This window comes from Ornithorhynchus anatinus, chromosome 1 (genome assembly GCF_004115215.2).
Source record: "Ornithorhynchus anatinus isolate Pmale09 chromosome 1, mOrnAna1.pri.v4, whole genome shotgun sequence".
NCBI lineage: Eukaryota > Metazoa > Chordata > Mammalia > Monotremata > Ornithorhynchidae > Ornithorhynchus > Ornithorhynchus anatinus.
In genome coordinates this window covers 7,377,328-7,396,216 of record NC_041728.1, presented here as the reverse complement: position 1 = coordinate 7,396,216, position 18,889 = coordinate 7,377,328, and the positions used below count along the sequence as shown (strand labels likewise).

Below are 18,889 nucleotides of genomic sequence, written 5' to 3'. Positions count from 1 at the left end.
TAATGAATCTTCTAGCCTCCGAAATCAGAGAAAAAAAAATCAAAATTGTAGAATTGAAGATTTATCACAACACAGTGCTCAAACCACCCTCCTGAAAGCAAAAATTTTTTTAAAAAAATACAGATTAACATAAAGTTTGTTCTGTTTCAAGGTTTATGTAACTACTATTCTGGGGAGGGCCTTGGGCCTGCCAGACTTCTATTAATCCTGATACGTTAGTCAGCCCAGTGCACATTTATCCCTCCCCAAGGACTTGAATTTACCGCTGTAGCTTGCGGGGGGAGCCGTCCCTGGACCCAAAGCGGTAACGTGACGAAAGAGCTCGTTATCCGCCTCTAGAATGTAAGGCTTTTGTGGGCAGGGAACGTGTCTACCACCTGTTCCGTTGAACTCTCCCGAGCACTCGGCACAGTGCTCCGCACACAGTAAGCGCTCAATAAATTCACCCGATCGCTGGACTGATCTGTCCACTCCCTCTGGCCTTTGACTCTCCCCGAGCCTGTCCTCCCCACACCCGACTGCGTTTAAGACGGAAGCAAATGAAGCGGACCCAGTAAACCGAGTCCCAGAGCTTTGTATAGCCTTCCGCACATCACAAGCCCAGAATCAGCCAGGGGGCAAATATACGCCGCATTCGCCCCAACATAGACTCCCAGGAAAACCAGATAGAAGAGGGGAGCCAGAGGGCTGACTTTCCTTAAGCCCCAGGCACGAGGGCAATTAATGCTTGTTTTGAGACACCTGGAAGGCTAGGCATGTGAAATACAATAATGGGAAGATTCAAAAAGGCCCTTGAAAAATCTTTCACTTACACTTTTTGGGAGCACACTGACTTTGGGGAACAAAAAATTATTTTAATTCGGAAAACCCGATGTTAAAAAAAAAAACACCACATGTTCACATAGCACAACTGCAAATGATCCGCAATGATTACAGGAAGGGAGTGAGCATTTCCCAGGATAGTTTCCAAAGTCCTAGTTTTCCCCAACTTTTAAGCACATAGAAAATGCCTTAGCAGATAAGCTCTATTTGACAGCATCCTTACCAAAGTTTCTGTGTAACCTCAACTTTACCTGAGGAAGCTTCTTATCTTCATCGGATAAGCAGTCAATTGCATTATTAAATACTTCCTCCACCATCTTCTTTTCTTCGGCTAAAAGGAGAAAAGCCCAGTTACGCAAAACCCAAAGTATTTAGGAGATCTGAATAAATCAATAATTAATAAATAAATAATTCTCCATCCCTAGGCTACAGATGAGGTAAAGGAGGCACAGAGAAGTTAAGTGACTCGCCCAAGGTCAAAGAGCAGGGAAGTGGTGGAGCTGGGATTAGAAGCCACGACCTACTGATTCCTTGGCCCGTGCTCTATCCACCGTGCTTCCAGAGAGGTCATGGAGGAGTTTAGAAAATGCATTTTTTCCTCGAGAACAGGGTTCCAAAACAAAGTGCTGGTGGCTACATTCATTACCGGTCTTTGGAAAAGCTCGCAAGTTAGGAAAAAGCTGTGTAGGATCATCCAATTCACCTCTAATGATAATTCAATACCACCAGGATCCACACTGAAAATTCTTTGAAGCTAGTTATTTTTTTTTTCAGATGAGCTATACCATTCTAAGTGAGCATCCAACTAGAGACAGTGAAGCACCACTCAGCCAAACATTCTGACAGGGGATGATGAACATCCTTACTTTTCTTCACAAAATCTTGGAAGATTTTTCTGTGGTATCTGTTAAGTGCTTATTCAGTGCCAGGCATTGCTCTGAGCACTGGGGCAGACACAGGCTAATCAGGTTGGACACAATCCCTGTCCTACACTGGGCTCCCACTCTTAATCCCGGCTCCCTTGTCAGCTGTGTGACTGTGGGCAAGTCAATTCACTTCTCTGTGCCTCAGTTACCTCATCTGTAAAATAGGCATTTAGATTGTGAGCCTCACGTGGGACAACCTGATGACCCTGTATCTACCCCAGCGCTTAGAACAGTGCTCTGCACATAGTCAGCGCTTAACAAATACCAACATTGTTGTTGTTGCTAATCCCCATTTTAGAGATGAGGTAACTGAGGCCTAGAGAAGCGAAGTGACTTGCCCGAAGTCACACAGCAGAGAAGTGGCACAGCTGGGATTATTAGAACCCAGGTCCTTCTGACTCCCGGGCCCGTGGCTCCATCCACTAGGCCATGCTACTTCTCAAATTCTCAGAGAATCATAAGCACCGACTCCAAGGGGGTGAAGGAGATCTGGTCCCCCAAGCTCTTTGGACAAAGCGAGCTGCCGATGTTAGCCTGCCATCCTGCCCCTTACAGAGGCAGAGAGGGACCAGGGATAAAGCCAAGAGGGTGACTCAACTTGTGCCCCCTGCATGAGCAGTAATAACGGGCCTGAAGCACCGAGCTAAGCACTTGGGAGAGTATAGGAGATATAAGAGAAAATCTCAGGTACCCTACCTTCCTCTTCCTCCCCCCTTTTCCTTTCCTCCTTCACCTCCCTGCTCTTTTTCTCTCCTCTCCCCCCAACACCTCCCTCTCTTCCCTTACTTTCCCAACCTCATCTCCTCGAAGTTTCACCCTATTGGTGTAAATGACACAATTCTAATTTAAAAGAACGTCTTGTACTAATCTAAAACAGAGACCCTGCAAAGGCTCACCCTCAAATTCACTACAGTGACCAAAGTGCCAAGAAATGGACAAAACCGTACTGCCCATTAATCTACCCTCAGTGTTTAAATCGGATTTACGTCTTCGGTACCTGTGTTGAAGTCTAGTTTGGTCATCTGAAGTGCATATGCCTCACAGTCTTTCTTACTGAAACTGAAAATAATTACAGGTTGGAAATTCCTTTCCATGATCATCTTCACAATCTTGAAAACATTTGACGGTCCTGGGAACAAAGACAGATTTGTTTTATAGGTTTTAACAAATACTGAAAGTTTTCATCACCTAGGTTAACATGAAGGCACATCTCCAAGCTCCATTTAGCATCTGAGCGTATAGAAACCGGACCTGGTCGGACCATATACGTAGAAGTGTTTCAAACGAAGTTTCAAATACCTTTTGTTCCTCCCTTCCGACCTTTTTGGTCTCCTTTGGCCAAATCGCCTGCATCTCTAAGTACTTGCATTGCAGTATTAAAATTATCCTCTCGGAAATCACCCTGGAACCAAAGTTACCTATGTTAGAAATTTCTTTCAGAATTTGACCAAGATACATAAACGTTCTTCCACGGGAAAAGAAATACTTTATTTCCCCAAAGGATGAAAGCAATTTAACCAGTGAACACTTCCCTTTTCTCAATATATCAAACAGAAATGGAGAAGCAGCATGGCCTAGTGGAAGGAGCATGGGATGGGAGTCAGAGGACCTGGGTTCTAATCCCGCCTCTGCCACTTGTCTGCTCTGTGACCTTGGACAAGTCACTTCACTTCACTGGGCCTCAGTTACCTCTTCTGAAAAACGGGGATTTGGGACCCATGTCTATGTGTATATATATATATATATATATATATATATATATATAATTGATGTGTACCTATCTATAATCCTATTTAGCTATTTGGATGCTACTGATGCCCGTCTCCTTGTTTGGTTTTGCTGTCTGTCTCCCCCTTCTAGACTGTGAACCCGTTGCTGGGTAGGGACTGTCTGTATCTGTTGCCAAACTGTACTTTCCAAGAGCTTAGTACAGCGCTCTGCACACGGTAAGCGCTCAATAAATACGACAATTAAATGAATGAAAGGGACGGTACCAACCTGATGAACTATCTCTACCTCAGTGCTTGGAACAGTGTTCGACACAAAAATCGCTTGACAAACACCATTTAAAACCAAAAAATACATTGGCTTCAAGGCTCCTCTCCTGTCACCCTCTCTTTACGCATCCCAGACGGGCAGTGGGATCCTCGCGGGACGAGGGAGGCGGAGCAGGGGCCGGACGGGAATCACAAGTCTGAAGCTGCGGCCCCCTCGTGGGTGGGAGCAGGGAACGTGTCCACCAACTTTGCTTAGTACAACTCTGCTGTGCCAACCGCTTAGTACAGTGCTCTGCGCACAGAAGGCGTGCGATAAATGCGACTGAATGAATATGGGCTCAATAAATACCACTGATTTGATTGGACGGGGGTGAGGCAAGCGGACGGGGGGCTCCAGGTGGAGGCGAAGGAGCCACTCACATACAGCCCTGATGAGTGGGGAAGACCAGAGGTGAGGCAGTAGGGAAGGCACCTTTTGCTTCCTCTTCCTGTCTCCTTCCTCCTGCTTCCCTTCCACCTCTTCCTTCCTTGTCCCCTCAGATCCCCAGCCCCTCAGAATTCTTTCCCCTGCTTTGTTCCCATGCTCAAAATGACAGGTTGGTGCCCCTCAATCTAAAAAAAACCCCCAAAAACTTGCACTTGGATTTGCTCCTTTAATTCGCCCTTCCCTCAGTTACGTACATATCCATAATTTATTGATTTATATTACTGTCTCCTCCTCTAGACTGAGCTCACTGAGGGCAGGGAAGGGGGCTACTAACCCTTTTCTACTGTACTTTCCCAAGCGCTTAATGCAGCGCTCTGCACACGTAAGTGCTCAATAGATACCACCGATCGATGGATTGACTTAGGCTAATTCAAAAGCGAACATCTTCCCCAGAAGGGATCAGGCTGCTGGCACCTGCACCCCGTCACTCTCCCCAATTTTTCGGTGCCTCCGGTTGGGCGGCAGGGCCCCTGGACCTGGACCGACCCTCTCGCCAAGGACCGGTGAGGCAGGCAACGGCGGGCACATCCAAGAGTGCACCCCGTTGGGCCGGCAGCGGCCCAGACCTCCAGATCCCTTACCCCGCCCGCTGACTCCTAGCTCGGGCCAGGACCGTCCCTTTGCGTTTGCAAATTGCGGGGAGTGGAATTTCGAGGGACGAAAGCTCCTTAAACCTCAGTTTATGACTCGGAGATCTGACTCTCTGCCACCCGTTCCCACGGGGAGCTTCGGGAGGGGCGCGGGGGTAGAGGAGGAAAAGCCAAACCAAACGGGTCTCGGGGGGGGAACTCGGGGAGCCGATTTAGAAAGCGGAGAACATTCTTACGTTTTCATCGACCACAAGATGGAGCCCATCGCCTCCTGCCGGGAAGATGTAATGCTGCAGAGGAGTGGGCCGGTAATCTGTGTAAATCACATGGCAAGGCTGCAAAGAGAAACAAATTATACATTAGCTCACTGGGAAGAACCCGCAGCAGATAACGGGACTTAATAATCATCATCATGGTACTTGTTAAGCCCTTACTATGTGCCAAGCAGTGTTCTGAGCGCTGGGGGGGGGGGGGGGACAAGCCGATCAGGATGTCCCACGTGGGGCTCACGGTTTTAATCCCCATTTTACAGATGAGGTAACTGAGGCCCAGAGAGGTGGACTGGCCCAAAGTCACCCAGCTGGCAAGCGGCGGAGCCGGGATTAGAACCCACGACCTCTGACTCGGGCTCTTTCCGCTGAGCCACGCTGCTTCTCTACTTCATTTCCATACGCACCGGAAGTGGAACGTGCAATCCTTCTGGGTCTTCCCTGGCCATCAATTAAATCTCTAGAAACAACAAATTCCAATGGAGGGAATCTTCCTTAAACCACACAATTGCAAAAACCGTACTTTTTGCAATCCTCCAGAATCAGAACCAGAATCATAGAGAGGCAGAGCGGCCTAGTCGTCAGAGTACGGCTTGGGAGTCTGAAGGACCTGGGTTCCAACCCTGACCCCGCCGTATGTCTGCCGTGACCCCGAGCAAGTCGCTTTACTCCTCTGGGCCTCGGTTACCTCATCTGTAAAATGAGGATTAGGAGCGTGAGCCCCATGTGGCGCAGGGACTGCGTCTCGCCCGATTACCTCGTATCTATCCGAGTGCTTAGAACACTGTTTGGCACAACCTAAGCGATTAATAAGGACCATTGTTATTATCATAACTGGACATCGCCCTTATTTGCCAAAAAAGCCATATCCTCAGTGGAGGCCTCCCAGCCTCCTGCCTATCCCAGAGGGCTGACTACTTCCCTCACTGTACCGATACCTGTTTATGAAGGTGACAGATCCATTCGGCAAACTGCCGCGCGTTAGGGATGGTAGCGGAGAGAAACACGTAGTGGACGTTGTCGGGCAGCAAAATAATCGTTTCTTCCCACACTACACCACGTTCTGATAAAGAGAAGCACAGGTTCAACCCTGTAGACTCTGAGCTCCTTATGGGTGGGGGGAATCCACCCCTCCCAGTTCTGCTGTACTGTATTTTTCCCAAGCTCACACGTTGCTCTGACCTCAGTCAACTGTATTTATTGAGTGCTTACTGTGTGCAGAGCACAGCACTTGGGAGAGTCTAATACAACAATATCGCAGACTCATTTCCTGCCCAGAACGAGCTTACAGTCTAGAGGGGCAGACAGATATTAATAGAAATAAATATATGACAGATATGGACATAAAGTGCTGCGGGGCTGGGTGGGGGGATGAATAAAGGGAGCGGGTCAGAGCGACGTACACAGTCAGCGTTCAGTACACACCACTGATTGTTTGAGTGGTCAATCATATTGGTTGAGTGCTTACTGTGTGCACAGCACTTTACTAAGCACTTGGGAGACTACAACAGAACAATAAACAGACGCATTCCGGGGCTTTGGAGACGGCTAGCGTGGTGATGTCAGATACAAAGAGGAGGGAAGGGGTCCACGACGAGAGAGATGAGATCGACGTTCAGTAAGTAGTGGTGTTACAGGAATAAAGTGTGCAGGCTGGGTGGTAGTGGGAGAGGAGGGAAGAGGATGGGTTGAGTGCTTTAAAGTACATGGTTGGGAGTTTCTATTTGATGTGGAGACAGATGGGAGATTCTGAGGAGAGAGGAGATGTGTGCAGAACAATTTTCCAAAAGTGATCCAGGCAGTATCGAAAAATAGGTTGACTGCATTTTTTTGTTTAATGAAAAAGTTTGCTCTTTACAGCTTAATTTTCCTAGCTTCTTAGGGCAATTGAATATCTTCCATTAGAAAGATACAGACGAATCGTCTCTTACAGATGAAAACAGTTTCACATCTATGGGACGCAAAATACGAAAAAGGATAAAATTTCATTTTAAAAGTCAACAATGTGGTTTTTGTAACATTAATGGCATGCTATGAACCAAAAAAAAGGCCACCATTTCCCTTACAGGAAGAGATCAGTCTGACAACTTGCATTTTTTTAAAAACCGGACCTTGCCAATAACATGAAATAACAACTTAATGGAATGATCGTAAAGGAGAATTCATCAAGTGATCACAGGCTAACAGATACTTTCATATTTAAGAATTCTTCAGCATCCAGATAATAAAAACCCAATGCTAAATCCATATTAGGCAACCCTAGTAATTGCCTTACCATAATTCAAGTCATTTTCATTACATCCTCCATTTAAATGAAGAGTTTGAAGGTTTGCTTCACTTGACCGCTGCTAAAAATTAATTTCACTCCAAATTGTGCATTCCATTGTTTACGAGCACAAAATATATTACTAACAGGTCAAGCCGCTAGCTCATTTGGATTAATTTAAAATTTAACTTGCTTTAATGTTTCAGAAACATGATATGGCTCGACCGACAAGAAAAACCATCGTAAAGCCATCACAAAAGAAAAAAAAAAGGGAAGAGAATATGCCTCAACTCTTACAGCATCATAAGAAGGGTGGATTATTGGATGCACAATACCTGAGTCTCTCATGTAATGGATTTCATCAAATATAACCCAAGCAACTTCTCTCATAACCTCGGAACCTCGGTACAACATGCTTCTCAATATCTAAGGAAAACAGAGACAAGAAGGTGATTTCATTGAGACACTTGAGAGTTGATTGTGTGAAAAACCTATAATTCCCCGCCTCCAGCAGTAGCTTTACTGGACACATCTGGGGGTTTTCACCCCCTCACATCTCCCCCAAACCCCAGGGACAATTTAAATTACTTTGACAGTATATAAAGTCTTAATTTGCATTAAGAGATCCAACACGGAGGCCTAGTGGATAGAGCACTGGCCTGGGAGTCGGAAGGACCTGGATTCTCATCCGAGCTCCGCCACCTGCCTGGGCAGGTCACTTCGATTCTCTGGGCCTCAGTTCCCTCATCTGTAAAATGGGCACTGAGACCTAGGGCCCCACGTCAAGCTTCCGTGTCCAATCCAATTTGCTTGTAACCACCCTAGCTCTTAGTAAGCGCTTAACGAGTACCACAGTTTATTTACCAAAACAGCCAGGGTCCACTCAGACATCACCTCCAGGAAGGAAATTAAAATTTAAAGGATTTCCTCCCTCCCGGTCATCTATCAGATGAGACAAAAACCTCTCTGAAAAAAAGATAAACCACTAAAGCTTCAAAGCAACGGCTGACGGTATAATTTAATAGCATTTAAAAGAATGTCATAAATACGTGACAAGAGATGCCCCTGGAAGGCAGTATTTATTCTATTCTTTTCTTTCTCACTGAAGACTGGGAACAAGGCAAATTTCAGGCCAGTTCTATCTCTACTCCCTTCCACAGACGTCACCAAGATCAGCAAAGTTCAAATGCATTTTCAATCAAATGCCACTCTGATTGAACGGAGACAGAAGCTTTACAGGAATTTATCCATCATTTTGGAAGCTTTTGTTATTTTCTGACCACACGGCTTTGTGGAGTAACAGGCCCCAGATGTTTACCACTCGTTTAAGGGCAAAAGCGTCTGCTTTCTTTTAAACCTACCACCCTCGACCTCCAAATGGCGAACCCCCACGTACGATGAAACGTGAACTGTTTCAACGGCTCCACCGCTGGTCTGCCGTGTGACCTTGGGCAAGTCACTTCACTCCCCACTGCTGCAGTCATTCATTAATAATTCATTTACTTATATAAACGAATGAATGAAGTCACTTCCCTTCCCTCTGCTTCGGTTCCCTCATCCGTAAAATGGGGATGAAGACCGTGAGCCCCATGAGGGACGGGGACTGCGTCCGACCTGATAAACCTCACATCTACCCCGGCGCTCGGTCCAGTGCCTGGCGCAGAGTAACGGCTTCAACACCATAAAACAGACAAACAGCTGGATAAAAAAATGAAGACCCTCGCACGTTACCTCTGTAGTCATAACAAGACACGAAGCCGTAGGATTGATAGTGACGTCACCCGTCATTAAGCCCACGTCTTGAAATTCTTCATACATCTCCCGATATTTCTGGTTACTCAGGGCTTTAATTGGACTGGTGAATATCACCCGCTGTTTTTCTCTCAGAGCCAAGGCAATGGCATACCTAGGAATGCGAAATTCGAGAACGGCCGGTTAGCTCAGTTGGTCAGGGCGTGGTATCGATCAGTGGTGTTTCCCGAGTGCTTCACTGTGTACACAGCACTGTATTAAGCGCTCGGGAGAGTACGCTGTAAGGGAGTCGGTAGACACGCTCCCTACCTATAACACGCTTGCAGTCTAGAGGACCTTGCCAATCACGCCGGGGTCGTGGGTTCGGGCCCCTTACAGGCCACTTACCTCTCCTCCTCTAGACTGTTAGCTCCCTGGGGGCAGGGAATGTGTCTACCAACTCTTCCTCTACTGGACTCTCCCAAGCGCTCAATTCAATGCTCCGTACGCAGTAAGTGCCCAATAAATACCACTGACTGACTTTGAGAAGCACTTAGTTAATGCATCATGCCCAGCCTAGTCTCTTTGCATCTCGGGAGACGGAGAAATGTCTCCAAGGGGAACGAAGCCAGACTGGCACTCTATAAGTGAGCGGTGTCCCAGGATGGCGAACATAAATATGAAGTTCCGAGCAGCGGTGTGGCCTAGTGGAATGAACACAGGCTTGAAAGGACCTGAGTTCTAATCCCAGCTCCGCCATTTGTCTGCTGTGTGTCTTTGGGCAAGTCGCTTTAAACTTTTTACCTCAACTACTTCATCTCTAAAAGGAGGATTAAGACCTGAGCCCCACGTGGGAGAGAGACTGGGACCGACCTGATTAGCCTCTATCTACTCCAGCGCTTACTACAGGGTCTGACACATAGTAAGCGCTTAAATACCATAAAGAAACACTTTTTGAAGTAATTAGATGGATGAGCCAGCTGGAGCCAGTCTGGAATCCAGGGATGGGCTATCCAAAACAGGGACACCCCCAACCCCTCTGGATTGCCCTGTCCTGCTTTAAAGACACATCTAGTCCCGGAATGAGGCAGGAAACTGGAAAGCCCTTCATTTGTACAGTAGCCAGTTCCATCCTACTCTAATACCGATTTTAAATGTTTCTAAACACAAGCTTTACATTCTTCCTATTAGGCTCACCGTTTTCCATTTCCTTTCTGAAGTGCTTTCCTTATAAGCTTCAATCATCAGAGCCCTAAAAAATATCTTCACTCTACCCACTTCTAAACCACTAAGGTTTAAAAAAACTCACAAACAACACATGTCAAGGCACCTGGCAGTTCTATTGAATTTGAAGATTTCGGCCTAAAAGCTGAGAAATCTGCAAGCTTGGCTGGCCAGCAAACTTTCCGCGGTTCGAAAATTTTCAAATCGACCAATTTTATTTATTGAGCGCTTACTGAATGCAAATTCCTCACTGATCTTTCCATTCTCTTTTTCCTAACTGTAATTTTGGGTCTGTCTCTCTGTTCTGTTCTAAATTCCTCCCAGACAAGGATTGTGCTTTTTATTTCTACTATAGTCTTCCAAGCACTCAGAACAGTTCTCTGCAGCCGGTAAGCACTCAATAAATACCACTGGGTGGGGAAGTCTGCCTCATCACGCAGACTGTAAACGAAGTCCATTCCCTGCAAAACGGCATTCCTTGTCAGCTGCTGGGCAAGTAAAACGTCCCCAGAATAGGAACTGGAAAGAGGATTATAGAGTCATGGTGGAACTGCACAACCGGATATTCAGAGGCCAATTTCCAAGCATTTAATTCTTAACTTGGTTACTTGACAAAACCTTCAGGCTTCCAGCGGTGCAGATTTGGAGCCCTCTGTGTAAAAACAATTTACATAGTACATTGTGGAATACTGGACTATCCTGGGAAATTTAATACGTGGTCGCAATGAATTAGTAGCATTTTCTGATTTCTACTGTTACTACTGCAGAAATCTGCACGTTCACTTGACTCAACAGACGACTCGCAGGCACTCAAAAAACCTCTAAAGCATGGAAAATAAGACTGTAATGGAAGAAATCTTTTAGATTTTTCCTTCTAAATGTTGACACCTGAAGATCGCAGTGCTCAGCCAAATGCTGAATACATGGCAAATGCAACAGTAAATGTTGCCAGAGGTCTTTTGTCTGGGTAGGAGGTTGGTTTTAGCCCACCACCGCGACTGCATTCTCAGACTAGAGAAGGTGGAAGGAGATGGGGTGAGGCGGGGGAGGGCACACTACGAGCCTCGAGGGAAGCCATGGCAGGCCTGGATTCCAAGATCTCTCCTGGAACCTGCATTTTGGGGGTGCGTTTGGGTAGGGATGTCCCAAGATAGCTTAGATAGGATTCTTCGGTGCTCCCCTTTAACACGGCAAGTGCCCTTTAATAATAATAATTATGTTGGTATTTGTTAAGCGCTTACTATGTGCAGAGCACTGTTCTAAGCGCTGGGGTAGACACAGGGGAATCAGGTTGTCCCACGTCGGGCTCACAGTCTTAATCCCCATTTTACAGATGAGGGAACTGAGGCCCAGAGAAGTTAAGTAACTTGCCCACAGTCACACAGCTGACAAGTGGCAGAGCAGGGAGTCGAACCCATGACCTCTGACTCCGAAGCCCAGGCTCTTTCCACTGAGCCACGCCCTTTCTGGATCCGCATATCTAAAGTTGGACTAGACCAAACTTAAGGGGTACTAGACCAAATTTACTAGACCAAATTGAAAGGGTAGAAAGTTTGAGGCTAATTTTGCTAAGGCATCTGCCTCACTGTGGGACTTTCAGAAACTTCCTTTCTGAAGTTTTTGTGCTTTTTTTTTTTTTAAGTTACTCACTCGGCACACACGGTTTTCCCGGCTGATGTATGTGCAGACACTAAAACGGACTGATTGTTATCTACACACTGAATGGCTTCTCTCTGGAAAGCATCAAGGATGAATGGATATTCCTGAAAAGACAAAATATTTGCATCACAATACATTTCTTTCTTGAGTAACAGATCCTCCTTGTTGGCTAGAACTTCTGAAATTACACCCGATTAAACCTTTTGCATGATCTTAATTCTTTCCCAAGATTCACTCTGAAGATCCTACTCATGTCTACTGTGTGATGTTTGGTACGAATCAGTTTCTCCTGAGTAGGCAGACCACCAAAAAATTGATATTCGCCTAACCCACAATATGAGGCAGAGGCTTAGAACGAGCTTAAAAAAACTTTTGTGGTCTTTGAAATTAAGCCGATAAACACCACAATTAAAATACTGCACATGAGCCATTTGAAAATGTAAGATTTCTACACGGTGTACAATTCAATTCCCCCTCTAGACTCTGAGCTCACTCTGGGCAGGAAATGTATCTATTTGTTGTTGCATTGTACTCTTCTAAGCGCTCAGCACAGCCCTTTGCTCCCCTTTACAAGCCACCCCAAATTCACCCACATGTTCAAAGTGAAAAGCTGACACTGCTGACCGTTGAGAGCAGCAGTGTGACCTAGTGGATAGAGAACGGGGTTGGAAGTCACAAGGACCTGGGTTCTAATCCCAGCTCCGACACCTGTCGGCTGTGTGGTCTTGGGCAAGTCACTTCACTTCTCTGTGACTCAATTACCTCATCTGGAAAATGGGGATTAAGAGCGTGAGCCCCATGAGGTACAGAACAATGCCTGACATGTAGTAAGCACTTAACAAAGATCATTATTATTATTATGTATACTAGAGGAGAAACAACACCTAATAGTTCATTCTATATAGACAAGTCTCTGGAAAATCAGTCTAATAGTTCATTCTATATAGACAAGTCTCTGGAAAATCAGTTTCCTTGAGGACTATCTGGACTATCCATCTCGGCAAATCATGCCAGATTGAGAAATACAATCGCTCCCAAGCAATGATTCACACAGACCTTTGCAGCTTTTCCAACCCTTGGCTTCAGGGCTACATAATCTTCATCGGCAGGAAGGGCAACCTGGCCAAAGAAATAAATAGAAAGAAGCCTGTTACAATTCTTTGAGGGAGTGAGTCTGTTTGCTCACAGAAAACCAGACCTTTTAAAAGGTTACCATCCGCTTTAGTTAAAACACAAGCTCTTTTGTAAAACGAGCACCTCACCATCCTCACGGCCACCCCGTCACATTACGGAACAGTGAGAAGAAAACACAAACCGGGAGACAGACATAAGTCCACCTGTGGAGTCCGAGCCACTGTGAAAATTCCCTGGAGCTTTCCCAAGGAACCAGCACGTTCCCTTGAACTCAAGTCAGTTCTGGCATTTCGAAGCTTTCCCAAGGAATCCACATGTTCACTTGAACTCAAGTCAATTTTGGCATTTCAACTACAACAACTGAACTCACTCTAGGCTACAAGGCTCTACATCACCTTGCCCCTTCCTACCTCTCCTCCCTTCTCTTTCTACCGCCCACCCCGCACGCTCCGCTCCTCTGCCGCCCACCTCCTCACCATCCCTCGGTCTCACCTATCCCGCCGACCCCCGGGCCACGTCCTCCCGCGGTCCCGGAACGCCCTCCCTCCTCACCTCCGCCAAACTGATTCTCTTCCCCTCTTCAAAACCCTACTTAAAGCTCACCTCCTCCAAGGGCCTTCCCAGACTGAGCTCCCCTTCTCCCTCTGCTCCCTCACTGCCCCCCTTCACCTCTCCACAGCTAAACCCTCTTCTCCCCCCTTTCCTTCTGCTCCTCCCCCTCTCCCATCCCATCTCCTCGGCACTGTACTCGTCCGCTCAACTGTATATATTTTCATCACCCTATTTTGTTAATGAGCTGTACATCACCCTGATTCTATTTATCTGCTATTGTTTTAATGAGATGCTCTTCCCCTCGATTCTATTTATTGCCATTGTTCTTGTCTGCCTGTCTCCCCCGATTAGACCGTAAGCCCGTCAAAGGGCAGGGGCTGTCTCTGTTACCGACTGTACATTCCAAGTGCTTAGTACAGTGCTCTGCACATAGTAAGCACTCAATAAATACTATTGAATAAATACTATTGAACTTAGAATATAGCTACTGTCCGAGATTTCTTTTTACTTTGCGTTTGTGTCGCCCACACAGTTTTGAATTTTTCATTTACAATGAAAAGCTTAAAATTGAATGTCCCAAAAAGGATCTCTATACCCTCTTTTCCACATTAGACCCCATTGGCATCCCAGTTTTTGCCTGCTGTCCACAAGACTCACAAACTATCTGTGAGGTCCCACTCCGGTTCAGATCTTCAATGGGACAGCGACAGTATTGATTTAAGAGCTTAGTGTGTGCGGAGTATCACACTAAGAGCTGGAAGAGAATAACCAGATGGGAACGGGCCACAGTGGCCTAGAGAAGCAGCATGGCCTAGTGGCTAGAGCATGGGCCTGGGGGTCAGAAGGAGTTGGGTTCTAATCCTGGCTCCGCCCAGTTGTCCGCTGTATGACCTTGGACAAGTCCCTTCATTTCTCTGGGCCTTAATTATCCCCTCTGTCAAATGGGGAATCAGACCGTGAGCCCCATGTGGGACAGGGCCTGTATCCAACTTGATTAGCTTATATCTACCCCGGCCTTTAGAACAGTGCCTGGAACATAGTAAGCGCTTAACAAATACCACTGAAAAAAAAACAGAAAACACTCCCAGTCAGGCTTTGCTCGGACTTTGGGTCCTTCCCAGGCTCTGTGCTCCCCAAGGGACCCAGGATGTATCTGAACCAAGTCTCGTTTCCAGCCGGGGCCTCCTGCTGCTAAGCCAGCAGCGTAAGAGCGCCGTGTAAAAATCAAAGGCGATAAATGAACGCTAGGCTGGAGCTACTTTAGTAGTAAGAAAAGTTCAGATGCTCTGGGGGCCGCCTGAGGTTGGTACAGATTCATTAGGGCCCCCAATTTTCTCTGTTTTTAAATCATCATCAATGGTATTTATTGAGCGCTTACTGTGGTGCAGAGCCCTGTACCATGTGCTCGGGAGAGTACAACAGAGGTGGTAAGCCCGTTTCCTGTCCTCAGTGAGCAAAATGACAGCGACTCAATTATTTACGTGAAGGGACAAGGTAAGACGTAAATTATTGGGCTGCAGTTAATGCGACCTGTGCTGGGTACGGGGAGGGAATTTAAGGACGAGGGATATTTGCAGTCATTAGGTGGGTCAGTCAAGCAATCGGTGGGTATTTATTAAGCACTGTGTACAGAGCACCTTATAAGCACTTGGAAGAATACAAGGGAGCTGGTACATGATCCCTGCCTCCAAGGAGCTTATTAAGAGTAATAATGATAATAATAACGTTGGTATTTGTTAAGCGCTTACTACGTGCCAAGCGTGTTCTAAGTACTGGGGTAGATACAAGGTAATCAGGTTGTCCCACGTAGGGCTCAGTCTTCATCCCCATTTTGCAGATGAGGTAACGGAGGCACAGAGAACTTAAGTGACTGGCCCAAGGTCACACATCTGACAAGCGGCGGAGGCGGGACTGACTCCTGAGACAGTAGCCTACCATCTAGTGCGTCGACCCAGTGGTTAGACTTCTTCCCACCGGGAAGGGCGAAGGACAGGCTGTTTAGCCGGTGATTATACGATCAGATGGCGGTGCTTACTCTGCTGCTCAGAAGGTCCAGTCAATCCCCGCCCCCCCGCTCTTGGCTCAGGCAGCCACTGCTTCTGCCGCTCAGCGGTCAGTCACGCCCGGCCTCACTGGCTGTGGGTGTGCACTGTATTGAGCCGTCAGGTGGGCGCCAATCAGGAGGAAGGACTCACGCTACCTGAGGAAAGGGTGTGGTGGCCCATCCCAGTCAAAATCACCTCCAACCTTCACCTCCAGAACCTGCCCTCCTCGCATGGTCCTGAGGGCCTTGGGTTACGTCAAGGACACGTTTCTTGACTACTTGGGATTGAGCCTGGGTACTTTAACTGGATGCCTGTGTGTTGAGTAGGCCTAGATTGCTTCCTTGAGCACATTCACTGCTATATACGTGTATACGTCTGCTGGGTGACCTTGGACAAGTCACTTTGTCTCTTCCGGCCTCAGTTATCTCATCTGTCAAACGGGGATTCGGACTGTGAGCCCCATATGGGAGAGGGACCGTGTCCAATCTGATTAGTTTAATAATAATAATGTTGGCATTTGTTAAGCGCTTACTATGTGCAGAGCACTGTTCTAAGCGCTGGGGTAGACACACAGGGGAATCAGGTTGTCCCACGTGGGGCTCACAGTCTTCATCCTCATTTTACAGATGAGGTAACTGAGGCACAGAGAAGTTAAGTGACTCGCCCACAGTCACACAGCTGACAGGTGGCAGAGCTGGGATTCGAACTCATGAGCTCTGACTCCAAAGCCCAGGCTCTTTCCACTGAGCCACGCTGCTTCTCATACCTAGCTTATATCTATATATAGATATATAAACATATATTTATTCATTCTCTTGCCCCCTCCCGGCGTGTATCACTCCCTGAGCAATTCTCTTCAGTCTTCTTTCTACACATGTGAATGCCTCTATCTCTATCTCTGAGAGGCACTGCCTCCTCCTCTAATACAGGTAGGCTCTGAGACGCACAGGTTCGCCCACCGATCTGAAGAACGTATTGACGACTGACTTCCAGATGCTCTGTTGTTCCCCTTCTCTCCACGTCCCGTGATACAACTATTTTAAAATCGCCTCTGTCCTCCGTCTGATGCAAGATCCCATGGGCGGCGACGGACGGGCCTCGGTCCCGACGCTTCGGGTCCGAGAGTCCACGGGGAAGAACCGTGTGAGACCTCGGGGGCTTTTCTTCTTGTCGGCCGTGTGCCTGCTACAGCCCAGAGTACAGTGAGTAAATAGGCGGGCAGGAGTGCAACCCAGGAGAACGGGGGCAGAGTAATAAACACACGAGGCCCATTTATGGCCCAAGTGAGCCCCGCGTCGCGCCGATGCTGTCTCGCGGGGCAAGCATTGGCCACAGTTGCCGCCGCGGGCTTCGACATTCACGTAAGCCGGTCATTTCCCAGGAATCCTGCCGGCCTCTCGCCTCATGAAATGTCCTAGGTGGTACTTTGGTCAGAAGCCAACCCAACTGTTGGTGTGGTCTCCACAGGCAGAACCGAGTCAGGAACCCAGATCCCCCGATTCCCAGACCACTGCCTGTTCTTTCCCCGGGACCAAAGTCAGGAAATCCCCACAAGGAATACTTACTACCTAAGGAGAGTGAAGGATACCATTTCTGGCAACCAGAGAGGCTATAAGAAAATGCCACCACATAAAAGTACCGCAGACTTTGTAGACTTACCTCATGTGTACAGCCTTCAACGGTTTCAACTGCTTGAACCTTGACTCGAGGCATCAAGTCTGTCAAACTAAATTTTTTAAAGAGTCATTCGATTGATGATTTCAAAATTCTTATCTTCTAAAATGACATTCTCACATTCAATTTCAAGGTTGCCCTGCCACTTGCCTTTTGGGTGACCTCGGCAACTTACTTGACTTTTCTGGGTCTCAGTTTCCTCATCGGTGAAATGGAAATACCTTTTCTCCCTTCCATTCAGACTGCACCTCGTGTGAGACAGGGACTCTGTCCTCCAACCGGAGGCCAGTTACGGGCAGGGAATGTCTCTTGCTAATTATATTGCATTTTAATAATTAATAATTATGGCATTCATTAAGCACTTACTATGGGCAAAGCACCGTTCTGAAAACTGGTATCCGATATCAGGTAATCAGGTTGGACACTGTCCCTGTCCCGCATGGGGCTTACAATTTTAATCCCCATTTTACAGATGAGGAAACTGAGGCACAGAAGTGACTTGCCCAAGGTCACTCAGCAGACAAGGTCAGACCCGGGATTAAAACCCACGTCCTCTGAATCCCAAACCCGAGCTCCCCATTAGGCGATGCTGCTTCTTCCACTAGGCCATGCTGCCTCTTACTTTACTCTCCCAAGCGCTTAATACAGTGCTCTGCACATAAAAAAGCATTCAATACATACCACTGATTGACTGAACCTGTTTATAATGTATCTACCCCAGTGTTGGCCCACACTACACGCTTAACAAATACCAAAATTATCATCAGCTAGGGAGCTCCTTGAGGGCAGGAAACTCACGTCTTGCTTCGGCTGTAATTTCCCAGGCACCCAACACAGTTCTTCTGCACAGTTCTTCTGCATCAATAAACACCACTGACTGAACTACCTATCAATCGACGATATCTATTGAGCTTAACTCTGTGCAAAGCTCTGTACTACCGACTTGGAAGAGATAGGCGGGCATATCCCTATCCAAGGAGCTTACACCCTATGGTGCGAAAATAAATTCCAGATAAAGGAAGTGTACTTAAGTGCTGTGAAGGTGGGGGGGAGGGGAGTATCACAGTGCTAAAAAGGGGTAAGACAACTGCACAGGTGATGTAGAATAGAAGAAAAATATGGTGGGGGGAGGGGGGAGCCATTAGTCAAGGAAGACTTATAATAATGATGTTGGTATTTGTTAAGCGCTTACTATGTGCAGAGCACTGTTCTAAGTGCTGGGGGAGATACAGGGTAATCAGGTTGTCCCACATGAGGCTCACAGTTAATCCCCATTTTACATATGAGGTAAGTGAGGCACAAAGAAGTGAAGTGACTTGCCCAAAGTCACACAGCTGACAAGTGGCAGAGCAGGGATTCGAACCCATGACCTCTGACTCCCAAGCCTGGGCTCTTTTCCACTGAGACTTATTAGGGGAGACAGAGCTTTGAAGATGGAGGAGAGGGGTGGTCTCTCAGATATGAAGGAGTGGTGGGAGTTCCAGGCAGGAGGGAGGCCTTGAGGTGTTATTTC

The 18,889-nt window shown here is 47.0% G+C and overlaps 1 protein-coding gene across 1 annotated transcript in view; it reads right to left on the bottom strand.

The window, feature by feature from the left end:
• MTREX (Mtr4 exosome RNA helicase) overlaps positions 1-18,889 on the bottom strand; it is a 96,987-nt gene that overhangs the window by 72,128 nt on the left and 5,970 nt on the right. The window contains exons 3-12 of the mRNA XM_029066383.2: positions 17,362-17,428; positions 13,028-13,090; positions 11,963-12,075; positions 9,089-9,263; positions 7,693-7,783; positions 6,030-6,154; positions 5,059-5,157; positions 3,048-3,150; positions 2,746-2,877; positions 1,074-1,153 (exon numbers count right to left, since the gene is read on the bottom strand). Coding sequence (XP_028922216.1) covers positions 1,074-1,153; positions 2,746-2,877; positions 3,048-3,150; positions 5,059-5,157; positions 6,030-6,154; positions 7,693-7,783; positions 9,089-9,263; positions 11,963-12,075; positions 13,028-13,090; positions 17,362-17,428 — 1,048 coding nt within the window. The remainder of the gene's footprint in view (positions 1-1,073; positions 1,154-2,745; positions 2,878-3,047; positions 3,151-5,058; positions 5,158-6,029; positions 6,155-7,692; positions 7,784-9,088; positions 9,264-11,962; positions 12,076-13,027; positions 13,091-17,361; positions 17,429-18,889) is intronic.